The sequence below is a fragment of the Linepithema humile genome, chromosome 7, assembly GCF_040581485.1.
Source record: "Linepithema humile isolate Giens D197 chromosome 7, Lhum_UNIL_v1.0, whole genome shotgun sequence".
Classification (NCBI taxonomy): Eukaryota; Metazoa; Arthropoda; class Insecta; order Hymenoptera; family Formicidae; genus Linepithema; species Linepithema humile.
In genome coordinates this window covers 20541552-20568013 of record NC_090134.1, presented here as the reverse complement: position 1 = coordinate 20568013, position 26462 = coordinate 20541552, and the positions used below count along the sequence as shown (strand labels likewise).

The 26462-nt window shown below is 34.5% G+C and overlaps 1 protein-coding gene and 1 pseudogene across 2 annotated transcripts in view; one reads left to right on the top strand and one right to left on the bottom strand.

The window, feature by feature from the left end:
• The first annotated feature begins 153 nt into the window (after nucleotides 1-153).
• Nucleotides 154-26462, top strand: part of LOC105668298 (synaptotagmin-10-like) — a 28950-nt gene continuing 2641 nt past the window's right edge. For both annotated transcript variants that reach the window (XM_012360580.2, XM_012360579.2), the window contains exons 1-9: nucleotides 154-423; nucleotides 23243-23505; nucleotides 23592-23738; nucleotides 24025-24156; nucleotides 25107-25261; nucleotides 25390-25558; nucleotides 25643-25763; nucleotides 25903-26074; nucleotides 26150-26350. In XM_012360580.2, coding sequence (XP_012216003.2) covers nucleotides 333-423; nucleotides 23243-23505; nucleotides 23592-23738; nucleotides 24025-24156; nucleotides 25107-25261; nucleotides 25390-25558; nucleotides 25643-25763; nucleotides 25903-26074; nucleotides 26150-26350 — 1451 coding nt within the window. In that variant the 5' untranslated portion in view covers nucleotides 154-332. The remainder of the gene's footprint in view (nucleotides 424-23242; nucleotides 23506-23591; nucleotides 23739-24024; nucleotides 24157-25106; nucleotides 25262-25389; nucleotides 25559-25642; nucleotides 25764-25902; nucleotides 26075-26149; nucleotides 26351-26462) is intronic.
• On the bottom strand, nucleotides 3256-19239 carry LOC137001054 (adenylate kinase 7-like; annotated as a pseudogene).

Sequence of the window (26462 nt, the reverse complement as noted above, 5' to 3'; positions counted from 1 at the left end):
TCGCCGCTACGCCACAATTTCTCCTGCCTATCGCGCTCACCCTGGCCTAGAGGGATAGCCTTGCTCCTGTGACGACTTCGCGGGGATGAGGGGCGGCTATGGCAACGGGGGATGCGAGGGTCGCGAAGGGCGAGGTGAGGGGGCCGGCGAGGGGGATGGACGCAGGCGCGAACGCAGACGCAATAAGTGAACGAAACGGCGCCGAGCATTCCGGCGACGCCAGACAACGCGGCACAATCGAGACGAGATAATCGCCGTAGGACGCAGCTTTAAGCCCACCCCGTCGTGTCGGTCCGCTCGCACAGTCAGTTTGCAGCATCCAAGCATCGAGGATGGGAATCATTAAGACAGCGTCGGAGAGCGTCCTCGAAGAGACCGTTGTGCCGAGCGAGGAAGCGAATTACTCTCTGCAAGGACATACCGGTAAGAAAGTTGATAACTTATATTTTTTTTATGCACCGGGAAATGTCGCGGTAAGATAAGTGCGCCCCGTGCTGTCAGGTGTGGTGATCAAGGTCGCGTTTTGCTCGCTCGCTCGCTCGGCTTCCGACCGGCTCGCAGGAATTCGGAGTGTTCGCGACGCCCGCGGCTTTAAAGGCGATGTGGCGAGCCGCCCACTCGAGAGCGACTGCTAACAGGTGTTTGAAGATACAGATATACCGCCCGCGGTGCTTTCGTGCACCAGCATCGCCGGGGAAATTCGACGCTGCAACATCAAGCCGTTCGTGTAAAAAGTCGAGCTTAAATTCGCGGCTTACAATTTACGTGACATTAAGCCACGCTAACAGTATTACACGCACGCGGGTTCCTCAAAAGATCAATTGCGCTCGTGTCGTCGAAGCGATTCAAACCGCAAGCTTAACAGGATGGATCGTTAATATTGTTTAACTTAATATTAAATTAAAGATGAAATATTATTCAAATGCTGAAAACTAATTTGTTAAATTTATAACAACAGTTGAAAATACATTTACAAAATGTGATTAGCAGAAACTAAAGCAACAGCATTTTGAAATTTGATGTCAAGATGTACGTACCGTTGACTACTGATTGCGCAGCATTCCGATAAACTGTACTGCACTCGAATCGAATCATACCTCGAATGTGTACGTGAATAATGAGCTTTCAAAAGGCATGGCACGTCTCGAAGTTAAAACGATACGTGCATGATGTCCCATCAACGCGACATTGTCTTTGGCATCGTGTTGCTAATATCGTGACTTGTGTGCAATGGCGCATGTATATCACTCTTCCAGTACGAAAGCAACAGCTTTAACACTATTTATACATATAAGAATCGATAAGTGCCGCGATAAAGTTTTACAAAGAATATGGCGACTTCGCTTCTCTCTGCTTTCGCGCTATGATGGAATCGGCGGAAATTAGCAGACGGAATAAGCGCAGCATTGTCACAACACTGTCGATCATTCGGGTCGGGAATGTCCGATCCAGATCTACTTTCAATACGGATATTGCGTTGTATTGATTAAAAGCAGGTTACTCTCTGTAAACTGACCCAATTTCTGCTGGTAGGCGTAAGTTTCGAATCGATTAGGCCGCACGAATTAAAGCTGCGTTGAACATATTTGCAAGCTAATTGGCCGCATACATTTCCTTAATTTTCGAATTTGCATTCATATCTGGCAACACTGCAGATAATTGAATTTTTGTCTCGTTTTTTTGGTTTCTCGCTTATTTTGCGAGTTATTCATAAAATCATTAAATTTCAGCATTTTCGCGCATCCTGGCATCACGACGATAATTACAAGGTAAAGCGACTTCACGTCGTATTTATTATGTTCTTATACAAAAAAGACTTGTGTATCAATTCCAAAGTAAATCGTACTGCAGAAACAGATTTTATTCATGCGTCACTCGGATGAAAAATAAGATAGAAAAATACTCTAACAATACGTATACCAAGCCTGCTACACGTGTAAGACGCGGAACAATGTGGAATTTTTGCCCTTGGCCTCATAAATGGCTCGATAAGGAACTCACAATCTCTTCTGGAGGATGCTAAACTTAAGCATGCGCTTTTATGAGAATTATAAGTGGGATTGATGTTACAAGCAGGATTGATTAGCTTCATAACACTTGATACATTATTCGCTGTCATTGTAAGAACATCGGCATGTTATCTCGGTAATTAAGTCGCAGCGGCGCACACATATAATTTTACCTTTAATAACGTCGATTAATTAAATTACGTAACTTTAAAAAAGCGAAATGCACACCACGTGTGCAATTGCGACGATTGCGCATATTTTTAATAACAAGTTGTTATCTCGCTCTCGGCGAGATAACGGCATACTATCGTTACGATAACCATTACGGGAATTCATGTGATTAAGGGACGCCTCCATTAACGCTGGTTAACCGCGGTAAATCAAATCTTCATCATTTGCTCATGCTGCAGCCAGCGCAACGATCGAGAAAGACACATATTGGTAATTAAACTATGGATATAGTTGTGCAACCCGATGTTTATTAACCCAGCCTTGAGAGTAATGAACTGAAAATTAGGTATGGCTCGAAGCCCATTCAGAAAATAACTTCCGTCGATCGAAGCGGAACAGTACATGATTGATCGTCTGCAAAAGCTAATAAAATGTAATATTTTATCGGAATACCGTGATATTAATGTCATAATTCAAATTTTATTATCTCCCTAATAAAAGAAATGATAATGCCGTTGTAAAAAGAATGATATGAAACTTTTTTCCATTAGCAAGTTTATCTTTAAAGACTCACTTTAATAGCCCGATAAAAACAGTTGTATATCACATCGTACAATTTGTATAAAACGATTCATTTAGCATTCTATATTGTATTCTTAATGTTTACAACAATTTTCAGAATCGCAAAGTTATGCAACTTTTCATAGTCACAATGGCCAAGGACTTAAAGTTTGCTCGTAAGATCGCTCTTGTATGAGTTATAGATACTTGCATAGAAAGGTTTCTTCTTAATTAAGCTCTTTTTGACACGCCACTTTTTTTCTTCAAAAAAAAAATGTAACTTGTAGCGCGAATATTCAACAAGGAATTGAAATTTGTGAAACTTCTCGTTCCTCCAAGTGCAATCGGACCATGCATGTGTGTGACTATTAGAGTATCCTCTCTCACGTCCAAGAGGTAAATCCGTAGTGGGCGTCACTTCGAACGCTCAGCTTGAAACGTCTGCTTGTTGCATACTGGAATAACCTGAGTGCTTAAGACCGAAATCAAATATGAACGAGGATGATGGAACGAGTGTATTTTGTACACTCGACAAATCCGAGTAGCAAATTACAAAGATTGCATTATTCCTGGAGCGCCGAATCCGTAATTTAATTTGAAAAAAAAAAAAAAAAAAAAATACATAGTAAAACTATTTAAGTACGTCACGTTATATTTAGTCTGCATTGCACGCGTCTAAAGACAACGTCACGTTTGGATGAACATTGGAATTATTGGGTTAAAAAATAACTTTCGCATAAGAAAGTCGTCACGTTCGCAAAGTCAACAAAGTTATTGTGTATGAAGTATGATATTGAATATCAAAGAAATTTTATGGATGCCTTTTAAACCGCTTTAGAAATTCGTAATTTCAAACAAGTTGAACTTTGTTACTGCGTTGCTTACATTCTCTTTCTATATCTTTGAAACAAAATAACAAAGTAAACACAAGATTAAAACTTAGTAATATATCATCAATATTTAAGATACATTTGCATTTTTCTTTGTCGCATTATTTCAAACACTTAGTGATCAAAAGATTAATAAAAAGTTAAAATCTAAAAGTTATAAAAATGGACAAATAAGTTAAGTTTCGACTTTGTTCATTTTATTCTTTCTTCTTGAAACCATCAATCCTTTTATACGCGGAAATCTGCTCAAGAATTGATGTCGCTTCTATTTCTCTATTTACGTTTTACACTTCCTTTTTTTCTATTTCATCTGCGGTGGATAATTCATTCTGCCTCTTCAGAAATTGCGCTACATCAGCCGACAATTCTTCCCTCGGAAGGACATCGTTTTTCTCCTGGCCGATAGCATCCAAGAGCACGCTCGTTGTTTCCATATAATCCGGCTTGAACATTTTTCCCTCGGGATTCTTTTTGAATAAATACTCGGCCTGGAACGCGTATATATCTTGCTTACTATAAAAACGCTCGATTCAATACTTATGGGAACCGTGAATATAAAGGTCGGATAACAATGAGTGAAATATTTCGACACCTCAGAATTTTTTTGTAATGAAAAAGTATATACAATTCGTTAATTTAATTCGTAATACAAAGGATAATAATAAAAGTGCAAAACGCAGTACGAAATAATTATGAATAAAGTAAAATAGTGTGGGACGGCCGGTACGAATGGAGGTAACTTAAAAATTTTCATTTATTAAATTTACTTTTTAATTGAAATATATACACAGAACTTTTTCTAGCTATTGTTTCTGTAATTAATTAGTCTGCTCGCGCATGCGAGTATCTAGAATCGACCTCGTAATCTATTTAAAAACAGGTCCTGTGTCATCCGCAACCGATATTACGACCCACTTTCACTTTCAATGTCGTTCGTCCTACTCTGCTCTGATTTTTGCAGCAGAATACTTTTCGCGGTGCAACCTACGCACTACCTCACCTTCACACCGTTTCAAACCCTCGGATATCACGCAAAAGCGTCGCCGACGTTTTATTTGAACCAACTCGCATAGCTGCAACAATGATTGGCACAACAATGCTGCTATTATAAACGTCGCTCATAGTTATGCCACAAATACCACCTAATGTAGAAGCGATCGACAACTGTAGAAATGGCAAAGCTCGATTGATATTTAAAAAAATGTAAAGTTTACAAAATTTTTTGCAAAAGTTATTATTTTATTTAAGTATTATATTGCGTAGTTTTTGTATTGTGGAAGTGTTAAATGCTTTGTTTAAATTCAATATTTTTCATTATTATTTAACCGACTATGATATTTGATAATTAACAATTAATTAATGATAGCTAATAATGATTCTTCTTGTATTGTTTTGGTTCACTAATGAATTATTATACACACAAATATCAGCATCGGTTGCGTGAGGTTTGTCGCTGTTAGTAAATTAATTGTTATTGTGTGGTAAGCGTCATCCCTCTATATTTCATAGATATATGCGTGTTCATCTACGTAGCGGCAATATAATAGAATCAATATGGCCTCAATCCCGTAGAATATTTTAGTGAATGGAAATATAGCTAAAATATATTATAAATAATATTACACGATGAGAAATCGAATATCATTTGTAAATATTGCGAGTAACACGAGTAACACACAAATTATTAATTAAAAACTAATGTCGATTTAGTGTTTGTTTTACATCATATTAAATGGAGGTAGCTTTTTAAAATGTATTAAGTTTTGTTTAACAAATTTTTTCATTTATATGCTTTTCAATACGATGTATCCAATTTTCTTCGATACTTTGAAGTTGCAAAATAACTTTTTAATTGACGTATCAACTGTGTTGTGATAACAATGAATTTAAACTCGAACTTTCAGGGCTTCATTACGTGAACGAAAGGCTGAAACCATAATATACTGTAAAAGTTATTTGATTTTTTAATTCTTAATTCTCTTTATTTTGCACAAGAGCAATTATCAGAGATATAAGTGATTCGAATAAAAAAAAGTGAAAATTATCTATATTGCGATCCATTCTAGCTGATGTAGTTTACGAAAACTTCTAAAATAACTTTTATTCCATTATGTTTGTATTTGTGGCAGTCATGTGGATGTTACGTTGCACTCGTAATTTTAGCACAGTCATGACGTCGCATTACATTGTGCGATCCTTCTCGTTATTAATTTTCCTTTGTAACTTGGTCCGCGCAAACGGCACGCTCTTATGCAAGAGCATCTAAAGATACTTGCTTATTGTTGCGTTATCACGTCCTATTACCTCGCAATCTCGTACTCGTTCGCGTCTCGATATTTCCCAAACAACGTTAGAATTCTGATTTGTTTGCACGCAGTCTGCATAGAAATGATTACATTATCTACGCCAAGAGACGCTAAAGCGCCTTTATTGTAATGTACGTACAGGAAATGAGAGAAAATCTGAAAATTTAACCCTGTGGCAAATATGCGGCAAAATTCCATTACAACGATTGAAAAGCAATGTGTTTTCATTTGTAATCTTAATTATGCTCACGATTCTCTTATCGTTACATAAAATCACGCGTCAAAGTGCTTTATAGACGAACTATTTACAGTATAGAATACAAATACAAGTCGAATCGAATATATATTACAAATAAAAAAGGATTTATACAATGAATAATTCACTGAATGTATTTACTGATAAGACAAAATATTTATAGAAGTTTATTGGATAATAATTGTCTCGAGACCGATGTGGATAACCGGTGTCTGAGTGGAACCGATCGAAGCGACGATGAAATTTTTATCAAACAGCCGATATTCCCGATTTATCGGTCTGTAGATTGTAGATAGAAAAAGACCTGAATTTCGAGTGGCTTGGTACAATAAACTTCATCGTTTTTTGTTATGAATTTGTCAATACGCAGAGAAATGCGATAAACACGTTTGACTTTTAAAGATTCACTATTAAATGAGTGGAAGAGATTCAATTGTTTTCGCAACGTTAAATAATGTTGGTGATCGAGTGCAGTTGTAAATGTCTCTTTGGAGAAGTATTGTGACGAGTGTTGTAGCGTAGATATTTGTGCATTCTTTTAATTCGCTCTACCGCGTAGAGCAAACTGTATTTATCTGAATTTTGCAACTGTATTTATCTGAATTGATTGCCTTTTAAATAACGAAAGCTGAGAGTCACAGATATGTTGTTATAGTGGCATGACATACTAATTTCATCAAACCTGTTGAGAAATGTTAAAATGTTAACACGAGTTTACTTTACCGATGTCGTGTCTCCTCCCTTCTGTATCTCTCACCCCTCTCTTCTTGTCTCCCCGCTTCTCTTTGACGCCTCAGCTATCCATTACTGAAACCTATCTGTATACAATGAGAGCTATTACGGTTTTTAATGAAAAAAAATCGCTATTTGAGAGGCAACATCGTATTGAATTGAAAAAGTGGGCGTGTAATTAAGGCGTGAGCGGTGATGTCCACCTACGAAAATGATTCTAAAATTAAATGGGTAAATTTAAAAACAAAGATGCAAATGATAAAACTTTATTATTACCCTTCAAAGAGGCTGCAAAGAGAATTGTACAGTGTTTTGAGATTGTTTCAACAAACTACTTCATGATACAACATTAAAAGCGTGATGCGATTGAAACTATTACAATGTAAATGTATAAATAATATATTTTTATTTTTTTAAATTTTGTATAAAATATCCGAGATTATTTTATTTAAAAAATAATTTAAATACAGCCAACAAAATTTAGTTTAAATACAAATTTGTGATGACGGGTTTTAAAACGGTAAAATTATACTGGCAATCTCTGAAGACCGTTCGTGAATATCGGAACAAATTAAAACGATTACTGAAGCTGATAGTGAAAAAAATTGCCTCTGCCCTTTACGTTTCTCTGTAATAGTGCATCAATCGAAATCGGCGAAGCTCGAAATCACAAAATTATAGATAGAAGGTACCGATATGCTCGACAGAGAGCCAAGAGAACGGTCATGCTCTTATTCCTCCCGCGGTTTGATGCTCCGGAGTGGAACGGCGTCTAATCGTGAGCAGCAAACCTATCGATTTCCACGAGAATAGGACTCAAAGTGTGAAAGTTGTTCTCGCATTCACGCATGCAAAATGTTCCTTTCGCGGCGAACTGCCGAAAATCTAACGAAATTATTTAATTCGGCGATAAATAAAAAGGACATTCGCGCGAAACTGGTCCCGGCGGAATTTTATTTGCCGTTCAGGTCTGGCGCTTTCACTCCCGTTAATTGCAGTCATTGTAAACACGCACGCGAGTTATTATTTTTCGACATCATTACGCGCAGGCAAACGCTCGTGCGCACGAAGCTCAAGTGCAAAATATGCAACTATTATTTCAATTCAAGTCAGTTATTATCCTGGATGATCATTACTAACAATGGAAGATAAATTATTGTTCGCGATCACTACTTGAAGATTCATTTATATTCATCAGCCATTCGTGTAAAATTCTTCTATTTTTACGGAAGATAAGAGCTATTGCAGAAAACATTTAATCTCATAATACTTTGTACTTATTCGAACAAAATGTTACCTTAGTCATAGTTGCTTTGTTAATCAAACGTATTGAAGTACTCGTAATACTGAGCTACAGTTTCGCGAGTTGATAAAACAAAGAAATAAATTAATGTAGAAGATTTTGGATATAATTTTTCTCTTATACGCAGAAAGAAAGCAATATATTTGACAATTTTCAATTAAAATAATTCAATATAAATCTATTTCATTTTCCCTGGCATTCAGGCGCGCATTTATCATAACATTGCCACGCGACCACCAGCCGCGAAATCCAATACAGTGCACGCTGTGAAACGGGCAGCATCGTCTCAGTTTACAACGCTGGTCGATACGTCTATAAACGAAAAAGGCTCATTTTAATTCGCCTTGCATACCCGGTATTAATTTCGTTCCCGACTGGTGAGGGATAATCATCAAATATTGCGCCATATCCCCGGGCGCGCCAAACGAACTGTGAATTTAATCGATTTAAAAGCCGGTCACTTGACGTAATTACCCCTGGGCTCCTTTAGTACAGCGGACTGAACCCGTTCAGTACGGCAGCACTATCGGAACGCGGATACCATAATCCATTTGTTGCAGTGCACTGCGCGAGTTTGGCAAGTAAATTTTATTGCATCGCTGCGCGCAGCGCGTTTCCCGCTTTTGTCTTACACAGTTTCCATTTCGGACAATTACCGTCAATGAATATGTAATCGGTAAATGCCTGCGAAATGGACGCATTAACGCACGCATTATCATCATGGATTGTGATAATCGAATGTGATACGGTGAAAATAGTAGATGCGGCGTTAAAAAAAAAATATCAAATATCAAAGAGAGAATTACTCACGAGGAAATCTATCGGATCTTCCGGCCGTAGTTTCGCAACTTTTATCAAAGCTTTTGTTAATGTTGGAAAGATGTACTTTGTGAGGTAGTGTCGCAACGGCTGAGCCAAAATACAAAGCTTTTCCTCTTCCTCTCGCTTCAACTTTTCTGTCAAATTAGTCTGCAAAAAGACAGTACTTTTATCAGTTGTGCGATCCAATAGTATTATTTGATATCATTTGCTAATAATCGAAGAAATGCAAGTTTACTAATTAATCTCGATAGCACTTTTTACAAATATTTCTGTTTTACACAAAGCAATCACATAGATAAATATAATGTCTAAATCATTAATAATTTATATTCATTGATAATTAATATCACAAAATGTATGTTTTGCTACAGCAAACAAACCATTTTTTAGCGTTTGATATTTTATATTTGTTATCGAATATTCCAGAAATATTTAATCGTAATCTTTAGATATTTGCTCTAACCGGGCGCTCATTGTTATCTATGACCATGATTCTGCATGTACAGAAGATTCATCGTATAAGCGGCCAACCGTGATCAATATGCATTTGCATTTGCCGGTAGCTTGAGCTGCTAATGCACATACACTACAGCTACAAGCTCTGTATGCAAAGAAGTTCCATGAACTTCAAACGTGACTAAGCCCGGTCAGTCGCATTACTGCGTTTCAGACACGCGCAAAAAACAGATTAATATTGCAAAGCGAGTACTTCAGTTCGTCTGGTTTGTTTAATCCTCAGAGATCCGCTTACGAATTAGATATTAATTCGCCTCGGAAAGTAATTTTCAAACCTGAACAATCCGTAAAGCAACATAATTTGTATATTGCGAACCATATCAAAATTGTCGACATCGATATGCAAACATATATTTCGCCAGGATAGGCGAAAATATTTATCAAACCGTCGTTGTGATTCATGATTAGAAGAAAAACTGAATATATTTTTAGAATTACATCTAGCTAAGTAGAAACTTGATAACTGCTTCCGTGATTATATCCAGAATTCGTCTATAGTGAAACGTATCTATATTGGCATATGATAAAAAAATGAAAAAAATAAATAATAGGAAGTAAGTCGTTTACGAGTTATATTAAAATGCTTCGATAAAAATTGCATTTGCGTTTATTGCAAAATAGATTTATTTTATATTGAAAGCTTATTTATATTACAGGTATTTATTATACACTTTAATCAATCGAAAATACAACAATCTTTAAAATAATTATTCGGCAATTTAAATAATTAATTCGTGCACAAATTAATAATTTGTATAAATTAATAATTTGTGTATATTAGTAAGCTCGATATTAAATTATTAATACGAGCAACTTTGATAGATAATTTATTAACGATCTATAGTGATCCAAAAATTACAGGAATACAAATATATATAAAACAAATATATATTACCTGCAAATATTAAATTTAATTGCTTTTTTAATATATTGAAAAATCTACATACCCATTCAATCATTTTCTTTTCACGCTGCCTTTCACATTCCAAAATCTTTCGCTCTTTCCGCAATTTTTCCACTGTTTCAGCAGCTTGAATTTCTGCCTCAGCACGTTTTCGCATCGCTTCCATTTCCTCAACTGTTGATCCTAGTTGAGAGAATAGAGATTTCGACATTTTGTAATTTCACAGTGTAATAACGCGGTTTAATGAACAAAATTATAATAATGATATTAGAATTTCAAAATAATGAATTCCACACAAGTTTTTTAATTATGAGATTTCTCTCTTTATTATTCTCGCTATTAAATCATTGAATATTGCTTACTGTTAAATATTATTTTACTGTCCGGCAGAACTGTATATGAGAACGAATTCCATTAAATGGCCAACGCTAATTGAAGATAATTGAATGTTCTTTCTCTTTGTACATTGTAGACATGATTATGATTTGAACAAAGAAAAAACGTATAACGAACTAAAATTGTAATTGATCGGCGCTGACCTTTAGTTAACGAGAAATACAAACTTAATAAAACTTGAGGTCGCTGTCCCAGGAATTACTGTTCAATACTTTAAAAGTGATTTTTATTTCGCGATTTAGCAGCTTTATCGGGAAACAGTCAACTTTAATAAATTTCACTGTAAATATCAAAAGACACACATTGTGATATTTGTCTTTTTCGCCAATTTGGTAACAGTTATTGCAGGAATGGTTGGCGTCTAGTAATAGGAAACGCGCGCAACAATATTGGAAATGAACCGTAGTATATCGCAAAGTATAGGAGCAGTCGACACGACGTGAAATTGCGGGAAAATATGAATTATCGCACACCATAATTCCTTGGTTTTCCGAGTTTTTCCAGACACTGATAAATCGTAGGAAACATATCCGGACAAGTGTCAGCTTCCACAGAAATGACAAGTGGGTGGATTTCCATTTCGTTAAATAACTGTAGCGGTGTGCACTCACCCATATTTCTCTCCCTACAATATTATTTGTGTTTGAACGCATTAATTGTTTATATTTTAAATACATCTTTGCATTCTAAAATATAAATAACTTATTTGTACTTGCACAGTGTTGCATATTTATTTCACGAATGCATCAATTGATAATTTATTTTACCTGATTTTTTAAATTTATTTCTCTTGGATTTCTCTTTTAAGTACAAATCATTATAACAATAAAGTTAAATTATTTTATTTAAATATATTTGACAAAATAGACGTCTATGCTCTTATTAATATGTATGACCCAACATAAATAAGGTGCTCAGCCGAAAATCCTTTAATTGAATTAAAATTTGAATAAGTCTTTAAGTCGCATTTTAGCATAAAGTAGCTTAGTTGTCACACGATATCTGACAATTCCATCTGACAATCCACAATTAATTGTCATGATACATTTTGTTTCGCTCAGAGATGTTACACCTAATCTCGAATGTAATCGATCTTTATCGGCAATGTTTTCCAATCCCATTTGCGCGCGCGAGCTTCAACATCGATTCACTTGATGGAACTATTACGATATGAATAAGCTGCGATGTTTTTTATGAGTCACGAAAACGAATGTATTTTTACGTCGCGACTATTTTTGTCCCGCATACGATTAGTACCTGTACTCTCTCATGCGTCGTAACATATGCGCCTCCGTATAGTGTGTGTTTTGTATTTCTCGTTCTGGCCGGTTTATAATGCGATTCTTCAGAAACTCGTCGCTTGCGTCCAAAACCACGACCAATTCAGGTAGGATCGCCGTATTGATGTTTCTTAATCCGATATTTTCAACCTTAAATTCTCCTTCGTCTTCATCTGCCTCTGAACTTTCCTCGCTGATCAAAAATAAATACTTGGCTTGGTTAATGGTCTTCGGATGCCCATCCATCACGTACCCTTGATTTAGACAGTCTTTCGACTTCAACCGGTTCAGAAACAACCTTTGACATAAATTGATATATTAATATTACTTTATTATATTAGAGAACAGAAGGTCTTTCGCGCTACCATCATACTTATTGAATTGTTTATCGTATTTATTGAAATATGTCTATTTAAAAAATAAATAAATATCTTTGTATCTTTATTTTGTAAAAATTTATAATTTATCAAAAAGTTGTACAATATTAAACATTTTTCAAATAAAAGGCTGAAATATTTTTTTTATGAGCAGTATTTCAACATGGTATACTTGGTCTTACAAAACATGCAAAATAGACGAGGTGTGATGGTGGTATTCTTGCAGCACGTAATAAAACTTGTCTACAGCTTATGCTTTACGTCAGAACTTTGATACATATCACGTAACTTATTTGGTAACAAAATAACGCTCAAAGGCGTTACATGCATCTTTACACACACACAAAACACGATATGGCGAATGCTCTGCTACTTTGATGGCCTTCGGAAAAATACGGCGAAAATATATGAAGATACACAATCATATAATACGAATTGGCACGTTTATATCGTAAACGTGTTGATTCGAGTGGAATATAAATTTATGTACAGGTAACCCTCATGTGACACGATACTTTGAGAGCACGATTTTGATACAACATGGCTTGAAAATTGCGGGAACTCTCGTATAACACGGTACTTTGAGAATATCATTTGATATGACATCAAAAATATGGATGAAAAAATATCAAACGATAAAAACTTGTATATAAATAAAATTAAAATATTTTTTAATAAAGATAAAAATTTTTTTTTAGCAAATTTTGTATTTGACATTTACATAAGCCATGATTGTAATAGAGTTAATCATTAATATTTAATTAAAACTAAAATTTTTAATTTATTTTTAACAAAATTATTTTTAACACAAATTTTTATTTTTTATTTTTTTAAAGCGGAATTTTAATTGTTATAATATTTTATGATATATTATATAACAAGATTTTGTTTCACGCGGTTTCGATATAATATGATACAAATTTACGTGTTATACGAGGGATACCTGCAAACCAAGCACGTAATCACATTTAATTTTAATACAATTAAAAATTTGGGAGAAAGCATCCCTCACTCGAGCTTTTAGCATCAAATATGCTATTGCGCCATCGTCAGGGGAGCGATCGTAAATCAAATAACGTGTTTGGCGTCAATGTAACTACAATCGAGGAAATATGATCACAATGAAGATAATGTTTCCCAAATGTACGAACAATGCATACTTGAGACGAATTTCTATTAGAATATACATTGTTGAAAAGGTAAGGGAGAGTTCATGGAACTATAAATATTTAATAACTTGTTCAAGACGATGTCGTCAAGACGACCATTTTTTGCTACCATGTTGGTCCGGATCTCGTCAAGCTGCTCTTGTAGCTCCGCTATGCTGGAAATGACCTCCTTTTCGTCTTTTTCTTCTATGTCTTCTTCATTCCGCTTATCTTCGCCATCTTCCGTTGTATCTTTAAGGTTATCTTGTCGGTCCCGTGCTTCGATATCATCGATCTTGGAATCGCAACCGCTAATCTTTATTGCTTACACACGTTACGTATTGACTTTGTTCACGATAATCTTTTCGAAAATAAATACACACTTACCAATGTTTGAATTGTAGCAGAAATTAATGTTTTCACGTGCACGTAATGTATTCCGTAATAATCGGCCAGATATCGAGCGACTCGTGTTTTCCCAGATGCCGGCGGACCAAGAACGACTATTTTCACTGGCCGTAAGTCTCGCGCTGCTTTATATTCCTTTACGACTGTTTCTATAGCATATTGAAATGGCATATCGAGATGCCAGTGTATTCGATCGATGATGTAGACAGGATCGATGTTTAAATCCACAGTCATCTGATCGTATATCTGTTGTGAAACTTCCGGCAACAAAAGAGCCTCTTCCATTGTTATACTTCTTATTATACCAGTTCTAAGACTCCGGCTGATTTTCTATTCAAATATATTAATTGCGAGGAATGAGAAATATTTTACATATTGCAATATAATTATTTTTAATTTTCCTTATTTATTTTGTAATTTTTTATAAATCTATTATATTATGAAGTAATGTATGAAAAAAATAATAACACGATAATAATTATTGAGTTTATATTTATTGCAGAGATTTTTGCGAAATAGTTTGCGTGCGACACAGTGTAACTTTTTACAATACGGATTTGTAAAAATTCACAAAAAAGTGTTAATATATATTTGAAATTTTTCAGCAAGTCCGTTAGACTGGCTTAATTTTTCTCTCCGTATTACTTACTTTAAACCAGTTCACGCAAGTAGGACGAAGGATATTTCAAAAACTGGTTTGCGGTAAAACGAAATATGAAGCAAATTACTAAAGCTGATCACAATTGCAAATAACTAAGACCAAATTTATACGATAAAAGTTACAATAGCCGTTGTACAGTTACCTCAAGTTTCCTTCATGGCAAATGCATGTTTTATCTCAAGTGTTTTTTTATCTTGTTATTTTTACAAATCTTTTGTTTCATAAGATGATAGAAAATAATGATAGAAAATAACATAAGGACAAATGTAGTGTAATTTATTTAGTTAATATATACTATATGCATATGTGTGGTAATACCTTAACGATCGTATTTTGAGAGATTAGTTCCTGTTCGACCGCCACAATGTACCGCATTAGAGGCCAATTTTGTAGTACTGCGGATACAGTTCTGAAAATCAAATTACTCGTAACGGTAAACGCATCTGGTTAACCAGACAATTAGAACTCAATACTCTAGCAAAGCTGTATCGACATTCGGCAACTGCTTACGTCGAAATTTATATAAAACAGTTATATAAGATAATTTATATAAGTTGATATAAAATCAACGTTTATAGCTCATGCATTTTAAAATGGTTTGCATCGTAGATATATAAAGAAATAAACTTTTTTTAATGTTAGCATCGTAATGAAAGAAAGTGTTTTAATATTGTAGATAAGCGTTGAGTTTCTTCTAACAAGCTTCGAATTATTTTTTATGCGTTTCATTTTACAAATTATCGTTATAACTTCTAAAACAAAATAAATGAGTTAACATTTTTTATTACCACTTACGCAGCCAAGTCACGAACGTGTAAGAGAGGTATCTTGTTCCACCCTTTGCCGAATATTGGTAAGAAGCGCGCGTTTTGCCAGGCCATTTTAAAGAGATAATGGAGCACACCTTCCTCCTCGCCATACGTAATGCCGCAGCAAATCACCAAGGTTCTTAATTTGTTCTTTAAATTAGCGTTCTTCTCTACAGCCACAACTTCCCTCTCACACCGAATGTATTGCTCGTAATTAGGATGAGGCTTCCGCTTTCGATAGTCGGCTTCCGTAAACGGTAAATCTGGATCTGTCGGATCTAAGGATTTCGAGAAAGCCCACGTCATTATAGTGGAAATCAAAATAAAGTGCCGTATTGGCTCTTCTCGTTCGAAAGCTCTTGGCGATTTCTCTTCTATACTTTCCAACACACGAACAATCTCTGTAAACAAAACAAAAAGTTGATCAATAAAATCGATAAAAGTGCTATGTTATTGTGAGATTTAAAGCCGAACTTTTACTTTTTAATAACGGCGCTGCAATTTTTTAAATCAAACAAACTAATTATAATTAAAATATAATTAGATACAGACAATTTTTTATCTAACAGAGTGGACAATAAAAATTTAAAGAAAGCATAAATCATTCTTAATAATTATACAATTAATTAGAATGTGCGTTGCTTTTTTTGCAATTTTCATAATTGTATCATCTTTTATTACACTACATATTTTTCTAATTGAAAAATACATATTTATATAAATATATTTTACCGACGAAGAATATATACAATCTAATATAATCAATACTTTAACATTTTCTTCTTTACTTAATGTTAAATATATAGCAGACGTTTATGTCTATAAGAAAACATAATGAAATTACACAGTCTCTGTCTGATTAATTAAAAAGCGAGCTCCACTTCCGAACTCTGTATCTATGTGATGCAATTTAAGAAGCGGGACTTTAAGTTAATCATTGCAGATTCGATTCGGTGTTAACGAGAAGTAGAGTGACATAAAATTCAAAAAAAACTTCTTCACTGGAAGTGGGTGATTATTTTTACATTTTTCCTTCTGTAATTTTAAGATACCCGTTTGTGTTAATAAACCTTTGAAGACCCAGCGTGCTTCCTCGACTTGATCCGCCTCCTGCGCGATATCGTAGATAATAACACCGCAGGTCATTAACTCGGATAAAAAGAGGCCCTTGTCGTCTGAATTTCTCGTAATCACCGTCACGTCGTTTGGACACGAGTACTGTCAAAGAACAAAATTAAATTATCACGTGCAAACAAATACTACGTGCTTTTTTCTCGCGGACTTGTTTACTTTTTTACATTCTCATCCCCCATCTTGTAGAAGGACAGATCCTTGTACTGCGTGAGATAGAATTTATTATGGCACGCAAGGAATACAGACGCGCAATACAAAAAAAAAATACCGATAAAAAATATATTAATCAAAATATATATCTACAGGCCGTTAATGATCTCAAATCTCAATATTATTGTATGTATTATAAAAAAACATAAAATATAATGAGAGAAGATCCATGTTGTGAAAGAAATGTTTGATAAAGGCAAACCCGTTGGTTTCGAAGTAGCGGAAAAAACCGTTGCTATCAAGACTTGAAATAATTTCAATATCAAAGTAAACGAAAATATTACCTTGTGGTCCAGAACTGTACCGATCACTTCGTATTTTCTCGAAACTTTTGCGCTCTTGTCCGGCCGCTTTCTTTTTTCTCTTTCCTCCTCTTCCCGGTATTCGTCATCTTCGTCCTCGAACTCTGCATTTTCTTCGTCTGAGGAACCATCTGCATGCGCACTTAGCGGATCGATATACTTACTATCTGATAGCATCTGAGGATTTAAATTTTTAAAGTACTAAAATTTAACGTGAGATATCAGTTACAGAAAGACAATTTAATAATTACTCAATCTAAAAATTACATCTATAAAAACCGCTTGCGTTATCACTTAAAAATATCTATATAAAAATATGTATTGTCTCTGTGGTTAAAATTAGATTAGCCAATATATCATTATGAAACGTTTTATGAACAGAAGGGAAATATCATATGCCAATCAAGTCGTACGACCTACTTTCAAAGGCTCTGCAGTGGAAAAAGAAGAATGCGATCGTTGCGTATTAAATAAGAAATCTGACTAAAGGGACATCTCTACTCATATCAAATCGATGTAAAGATCACTTCTACAGCATACCTTTGAAAAATATACGCTTTTTGTCTATCAGCATACAGCATTCTTTTATTTACATTTCTTTGCCGTTTGACGAAGCAATTTATCAATATAACTTTAATTTGAATTTTAATTACTGCGTTACAAACGCAAAATGCTTGTTTTACGAGAGAAATGACAGACTCTCAGTGAATTGCTATGAAAAATCCCTCCAGGGAAACCGCAAAAGTAATAATAACCATTTGATAATTTCTGGTATAACTTTTATACTTTATGAAAAGTGATATAAAGCAATCGGTTCGTGATATTCATTTTAATCGGCATGATTATAATGAAAAAGCACGGATTTTCCCAATTATTTTTTTCTCTTGATTTTTATTGCACACCAACACAAGTAAAACGATGCACGTGGTATTCACAAATCAAAGGTTTTTGCATTCACATTCTTCTAGTCCTGGCTTTCAGTATAAAGAATCTATTTTTTATCGTTGCCTTTGAAAGCAATTTTACTGTAGTACTTGCATGTTTTGAAGAGTCTGCTTGATTTAAAATGAAAAGAATGCATTCTACCTTTGAATAGTATCATTGAATACTTCAAAATTACTAAAACCATGCTTTAATTCTTTAAGCATTGTTTTTCATTCCTTTGTCAAATAATTTATCCTTAGTAATAATTGTTTTTTTTTTCTAGAAATACTAAAGTAACTTAAATTGTAAAATATTTGTAAAAATAAATTTTGATTGAAACGATACGTACGTCAATTAATATTTTTCCATGATAACTGTCAATATAATTGATAAAAACACGCCACGGTTTAAAATACAGTTTCACATTTCCACTTGTCAAGTCACGGTTTCTTTGTCGTTTTCGAGCCGCTTCGAAACCGAATAGATCGTCCAAAGCGTCTGCAACAGTTGCTGGTTCAGTTATTGATATATTTCGTTTGATATTCATCCTTGCCAAATACATATGGCACGTTACTATTATGTCATAAACATACGATATTTTGATACGCAAGATTATGTGAGGTGCGAGATACGTTTTGCTTTCGATATATCCAGATTTTTGGTTACAACTTCAATCCGATAAAAATATGATAATAAAAAATAGATAGTAAGAGTAATATATAATAATATTAATATAAAATATATAAAACGCTTCGAATTTTAGCAGTGCTTTATGAACGGTGCGTTAAAAAATATTGCACTCGCGCTATTGCACTCGACCTAGTTAAATATTATTAATGTAAAAATAAAAACATTTGTTAATTTACAATAATACTGCCGGTTTTCGCATTTCCCTTGGTTGTAAAATTTCGATTAAAATTGTAAAATACAGATAGAGGAACAATCTGGAACACTGTAAACATTATTTGACATATCTAGTATTTGACATATCTACATTGACAATGAGAAGAGATTAATCAATGTCAATAAATACGTGACTATTAAATTCAAGGTACATTAAATCAGGTCAAACACTACTATTGTCAGTAACGGGGCTAATGAATATGGCATGACGGTAATGTTTGAGGATTAGGATTGTAGAAGAGATACACAAAGGAAACGTACGGATTGTCAATCCCCTGTTATGAGCCTGTGATATATACATGTATTTTCAATTCTGGCACAACTCCCCTGCGGGGAGTTATTCATGAGAGTTGAATTTACACGCAGTCGGCACAAGAAATATCTGCCGCCTAAGAAAGAACTTGAGCCACCCAACAAGACGCATTTCATAGATCATTTATAATTCATAAATTTAGAATAAAATTCAACTTATAATTTTGTAATTTTATACCTTGTCGTATGTACAGGATGGGTCAAGGAAAACTTTTTAGCCCATTTACTTTATAACTAACTTGCGGGGATGAAATCAAAGAAATAAAAAAAAAAAATGATAGAAATAAACACAGGGTTGAATTTATCACAGAGAGTCATATACATTTTCTTTGAAAATAAAATCTATTTTTGTTGACTTGTTTCAACATTTTTCGTATAAATCGGTCGATTACAAAATAAACAGATGGGAAACTTTTTCTTTGTTCTGTTTACTCTGTGTATATTCTAATGTATATTTTAAATATCTATTTTTTCCGATTGAGAGGTAAATAGAATTCTGTTTGCAATACTCGAGTTGCAAATTGTTTACGCAAATGACAAATAAACAAACAACTTCGATAAATAAATAAAGTCAATTTTGATATGAATAAACAATATTGTATCAACATTCATATGTGTAAAATAGAAATGATGATGACAGGAACCAGTATCGACGCAAAATTCTAAAAGCAAAGCGTCTGAAAAGCGAGAAATTTTTAGCCGAAAAAAGGAAGGGGAAGATACGGAGGGTTAGCTTGAAAGCAACAGTATCAAAATGAGGGAGAAAAACGGTCAAGGCCGTCGTATACGTCAAAATATCTTGAAAGGGATGTTTTCCGCGGCCGTACAGTATACATAGTAATGCTGTTTCTTATATAGAATATTCCATATGCTGTTAATATTGCATTACGGACAAATCTATTCTAATTGATTGACTAACAAATAGAATCTCGAGATGTCTTCCGAATTATCTAACGTCATTTACTTTATCACAGAATCCCAGGTAGGTCACATAACCAGAGGATGTACATAAATTCCATGTTAGCTTTATAAGATCAACGTTAGCCTTGCAAGCACTTTAACATGGCACGCAAAGCATTCTGTTCGGACTTTCATATCGTGCAACGTCAGAGGTCAGGGGTAACGAGCATGTCGCACAAAAGATGAAAAAAACTCAATAAATGCAAAAGTTTATTGGCTTGGTTTTGACAAGATGACAAGTGCATATATCGCCCTGTGCAGATGGAAACTCGATTAATAGAAGAGATTGGAGAAATAAGATCAATTGTTTTCAGTTATTGCTCTTTCAAGTGCTATTATGTTTCGAAATCGAATTTCCGATCACATTGATAGTGGATATATCAATGTTGAAATAATATCAGTATTTCAATTTTTGATTGCGTAATAATATACGCGATAAATTTAATAATTATCTGAAACAATTGACGGCAATCTGTTTAAATATGGTTAGTTATCCATTTTCAATGTCTATTTGTTAATTATGTTGTAATAACGACAATATAATGAAACATATTGGTTTTGATTTATTAATTGTCGTACAAAATGTTTTACAGAATTTATCGGAGCGTATTTCGGATCAAAAAATAACTGTAACATTTTATGATTTATTTTATAATTTAAATTTTTATTTCTACATAAAACATGATTGAGAATTACGAAGTATCAAAGTGATTTATTTACACATGGAGAAAAGGCTCGCGAAAGTTCAGGAAACAAAACTCAGTTATTATCTGGCCATCGCGAGACAAACATCAGACATCGTGCGGTGGCAGTAACCCCATAATTTACTATAAAGCTCATCAATCACTTTACCGTATGTGTCCGCTGTGTCCCGGTATAGCGCAGAAGTAAATCTCGTAAATCGTATCCGCGCTGCAAACTTCATGAATTGGTCACGCGAGTATGAACTCACAGCGTAAATACGCACAATGCGCTGGACAACGCTAACTTACGATGACATTTGTTTTCAATACCGTTAAAAGCATTCTCAATCTTCCTTTCTATCGTATCATGTTCGAAAGAGATATAATTATCAAAAGAATGAACGAATAAAATAAAAATTAGACATTTTTTGGACATGGTTTGTCGAAATAGCGCGAAAAAAGGGGCCGAATAGATCAGATTGCAGATCAGAAGTTTGAAACTGAATTACAAAAATTAAAATTTCCTTGCAATATTTCCGTCTATTACGAATTTGCGTCGCTGCTAAGATTTTAAGAGCATATTTCATGCTTCTCATAATAAATGTTCTTATTTATGAAAAAGCTGCTGTGTTGAAACGCAATGCGATTTCACTTGGGTATGGTTGAATATAGCGCAAGGCATGCAAAGTTAACTTGACACGAGACATCGGTTATCGTAATAACAAGTGAAAACTTTACAATGTAACAATAAAGCTACGCGCGGCCTTGTTCATGTGACTCCATTTCATATCCGTTGCAAGTGGCAACAAACAAAAAACTCCGCACACGGTTTTGTTTGTCGATTTTGTTTCATTGTTTTAAAAGATAAAAGATACACTACGCCCCATTTCATTTTTTAAACAACGATGATACGCGCACACAAAGATAGCAAGAGGAAAAAGGTTGTGATGTGTGCAACGCGTACACGCGCCATTTAATCAATCAATGGTTCTGTACGACCAAACGCACATGGATTCCCGATTACTTCCAATATGTAGACACACATATAGAGATATTTCTAATAACTTAACGACAGTCAATCTTGCAAAATAATTTTTGTTACTAATATTTTAGTCAATAAGCAAATGTGAAAATATACGTTCAACTTTTATAAATTAAAGTATTTAAAAACTATTTTTTATTTTATTTTAAAAAAAAAGGTAAAAATAAAATCCACGTAAAAATTTATCTTTTGAAAGCAAAAAGCAAAAAGCAAGTTAAATATATAAACGATTATTGGCGTGTAGCTAAAGCAATGTTTTTAACGTAAATTGAGTTTTTATCTCTGAACTTGATTAGATCGCAAAGTTGAAAGTTGCACGAAGTATGTCAAAGGGAAATACACTGTGCGGAATTTTACTTTTTCTTTTATGGCGAATACTCTATTTATTTCACGAGCCGCGGTTTTATAATATCCAACGGCATTAACATCTTACATATTATGATTCTAATTATATAGATTACGTATGTACGCATATGATATATTATATATTGTATATATATATATATGTACGTATACATGTATCTGGTGACTTGTTTCACGTTGAAGCAAAAGCAAAGATATTTCTATCATTAGCAGGACACCACATTGTTCTCGACGTAAACGAGAACGGAAAGCTCGTTCAACCACGAAGCGTCGGTATACCTCTCTTCGCGCCAAGGATACCTTTCTCTTTGTCGTAGGATGTACACAATGGTGTATTCCCCGCAGACATACGCGCGCAATTTACTTAAAGGGTCTTTCTCATTTTCATCCTTTTCTTTTTACTACGTAAACCCAAACGTCATACGGAAGTTTTGTTTTTTCTTTTTCTTTAATAACGGATGCTCCATCTATCTCGCGAGTAGCGGTTTGGAATTTTATGATCCTCGACGCAATTAGCAGCTTACGTAATATGATTCTAATTATCTTGTTACTAAAATTACATGAACGTAATGTTTTGCAGTATGTACGACTGCACGAATAAATATTTTATTCGATCCTTTCACCGCGTTGTACGGTCTACCTACGCAGCGTAACATTTTGCGAAATGTTTAAAAGGCTTTTCGTAAGTTTCGAGAAGCGAGCTAAAAATATATGAAAAATCCTCATCGCGTGGTTATGTCTTACAAATTTTTTATTGTATAATATTTTTATATTGACGTCGCATTTATATTTTATATGCAATTTCACCGATGTTTATTCGTCCGCGACGAATCGCCGGTAACAAGCGCTCCATTTTACAGAGGAATGGAGCGAGAACTTTCCCTATCAGCTTCTAATAGGAGCAGGAGTGGCCTTGGTTGGCCTAGTCCTCCTGGCTGCGGTGAGCTTCCAATGCTCTTCCACTTGGCGATGGCTGATGAGCATGACTCGGCACGAGAATGTAGAGAATACCGAGTCCGATCAGACTCAGCAAAACGCGATTCGCATTAGTCACTCTCTTCCGGATCTCCAATCGGAACCGATTACTCACGAATATGTTCAAGAACAGAAGGATAATAAGAAGGTATTGCTGGCAGAATCAAAGGCATTTTTTTCTTTTTTTTTTTTTGTAAAATTTTGTAATTACCTCAATCTTTGATATTTCGCCAGGTATTGCGTCAAACCACTTTACCCATCGTACCGATGAGACATCAAAGTTTCCAACGCCAGTTATCGCACCGACTTGATCTACCCAACATTAAATTCAGTATTTGCAGTTTCGAGAATCGCAGCGACTCTAGTCTTGGTCTTATTAAGGTATTTATCTGTACGATGAGATGCAGATATCTGCATCTTAATATGATAATGGATATTCAAATGCAAATACATGCACGCGATGTCATTTGATTTTGAAATAAGCTTATCATATAACATGTAGAATCCTATAAACATCTCTCTGTTTTTCGTCTCTCATTTTTATTCCGTGATATTTAATCGATAGCATGTGAACGTATAAATAATTGGAATCACAATTTCAAGCTTTATTTTTATTTATCTTAATTTTTGAAATATATAATATTACTGTAAATAATAAACCTTGCAGCCGGAATTATATAAAAAAGAGCTCGTGAGGCAAGAAAGCGCGGAAAGCTCCAGTACAACAGAAATGGAATATGCCGGAAAACTGCATTTTGCTCTTCGCTATGATAAAGAAATCGAAGGACTCGTTGTCAAAGTAAGTATAATAATATTTTCAATTTCTATAAATAATAATTATTGTGTTGAGCATGAAAATTGTTGCATAATATGAACACACATCACACAACATGAATTTATTTTCTCTCGAATCACAAAATGCAAACAGAAAATATTACAATAAATGATATATATAAACAATATAAATTATCAGTTCTAACATTATGAAATTTTTGCCGAACTGGAAAATAGCTAATAATTAAAAACGTATTATCCACGAAAATGATCGAATTTGTATTTTAACTGCGTTGTGTAAGCTATATATATATATATGTACATATACATATATATATATATATATATATATATACATATATCTATCCGGATTATATTCAGCAAGTGAGATATTGGATAACGATAATGAAGTAACAGAATATTGCATTTCTGATGGACACATCCTCCACTGTGCTGGCATTACCGTGTAATATGGATTAGGTAATGCCAGCTACATTAAGCTATTTCTGTACGTGAATTCAAGTGCATTAAGATCAGTTATGTACGGTAGACCACGCGTCACAGCAGATAAATTTAAATATGCAGTGCTGTTATCGGTCTTTGCCGCATTTCATCGTGCATTACATAAAACCGCAATAATATTTTTATATAAACTATCGTCCATATATTTATTTATAAAAGCCAGGCTTTGCACCGGTCACGTAATACGTGAGATTATGTAATGTATTAATTAATTTTAACTCTTTTGGTTAATATTTTAATTAATTTTAATGACTTTTTTTTAATTAATGTTTTAACTTTATATAACGACTTTTTTTTTGTTACTAACTGCAAGTTTGAACGTGCAAGATAAAAATAGCATTTTATGTTATTCTAATTTCCATCTGTGTGAAAGCATAATATTATCTCTGCGTTATCCCATTCTTGTATAATCTCGTCCTTTAAATCTGACGACGTTTGCTTCTTTGATGTTAGGTTTTGGAAGCTCGCGAGTTGCCAATAAAGGATGTAACAGGCAGCAGTGATCCGTACGTCAAAGTGTATCTGTTGCCCGACAGAAAGAAGAAATTTCAAACAAAAGTACATAGGAAGAATTTAAATCCAATATTCAATGAAACGTTCATTTTTAGGTAAGGCAATTTACAAACGTCGAAACTCGTCGAATTTAGTTTTCAAAGGTTTATTGTTCGGAATAAGGAAATTAAATCACTATAAAAAAATTGACAGAAAACTAAATATGATATATTCCTTTTATCAGCGTATCGTACGAAGAATTGAGGGAACGCTATCTACAATTCTCAGTCTACGACTTCGATCGGTTTTCGCGTCACGATCTTATTGGACAAGTGGTCCTTAAAGGACTCATAGATTGTACCGACCTCGAGCAAGAAATTGAATATACGATGGACATCCTCTGCGCTTTACAGGTACCTATTTTATAACAAGATAAACGGTTATTGCAGAACAGTTATAAGATAAACACTGACGTTTCAATACGAATATTTTCACAGGAAAAAGTAGATCTCGGAGAATTGATGTTATCATTATGCTATCTGCCAACGGCCGGTCGCTTAACGTTAACCGTCATCAAAGCTAGAAATCTGAAGGCAATGGATATAACGGGCAAATCAGGTGCGGACAAGATAAATCGAACGTTCCTTTACGATGTTATCGATGTAATATTATCGCCAAAGATATTATTAAATTTATCTTTGCGATTCGAAAAAGTGTACTTCACATATTGACTAAATTCACTTTATTTTTTCCTCAGATCCTTACGTGAAAGTTTATCTGCTGTGTCAAGGCAAAAGAATAAAGAAGAAGAAGACGACGGTGAAGAAAAACACTCTTTATCCGGTTTACAATGAAGCGCTTGTTTTCGATGTTCCCGCTGACAATGTTGAGGATGTCAGTCTTATAGTGAAAGTAATTGATTACGACAGGTGAGAGAAAATTTTGAGCACATTTTGCAGAATTTTCGAATGAAAAAGTAAATATCTACGAAATCAATATGTTAGAATTGGATCGAATGAGTTAATGGGATGCACGGCGATTGGATCGAGCTTCATTGGGATCGGCCGAGATCACTGGCTGGAGATGTTGGATAATCCAAGAAAACCGGTGGCGCAATGGTACCCGTTGATGGAGACTGTGGCTGGTCATATCCCAGCTGTGGACTCCGATCCACTTCCAGTAAGCCTGAGCTGCTTAAACAGTAGGTGAGTCAATTAAATCTCACTGGTGTCTAAGTTACTTCGACACGTATTGATAATCCAATGAAAATCTAAAACATTTCCATGATAAAAATCCTCTATTATTATCATTATATTC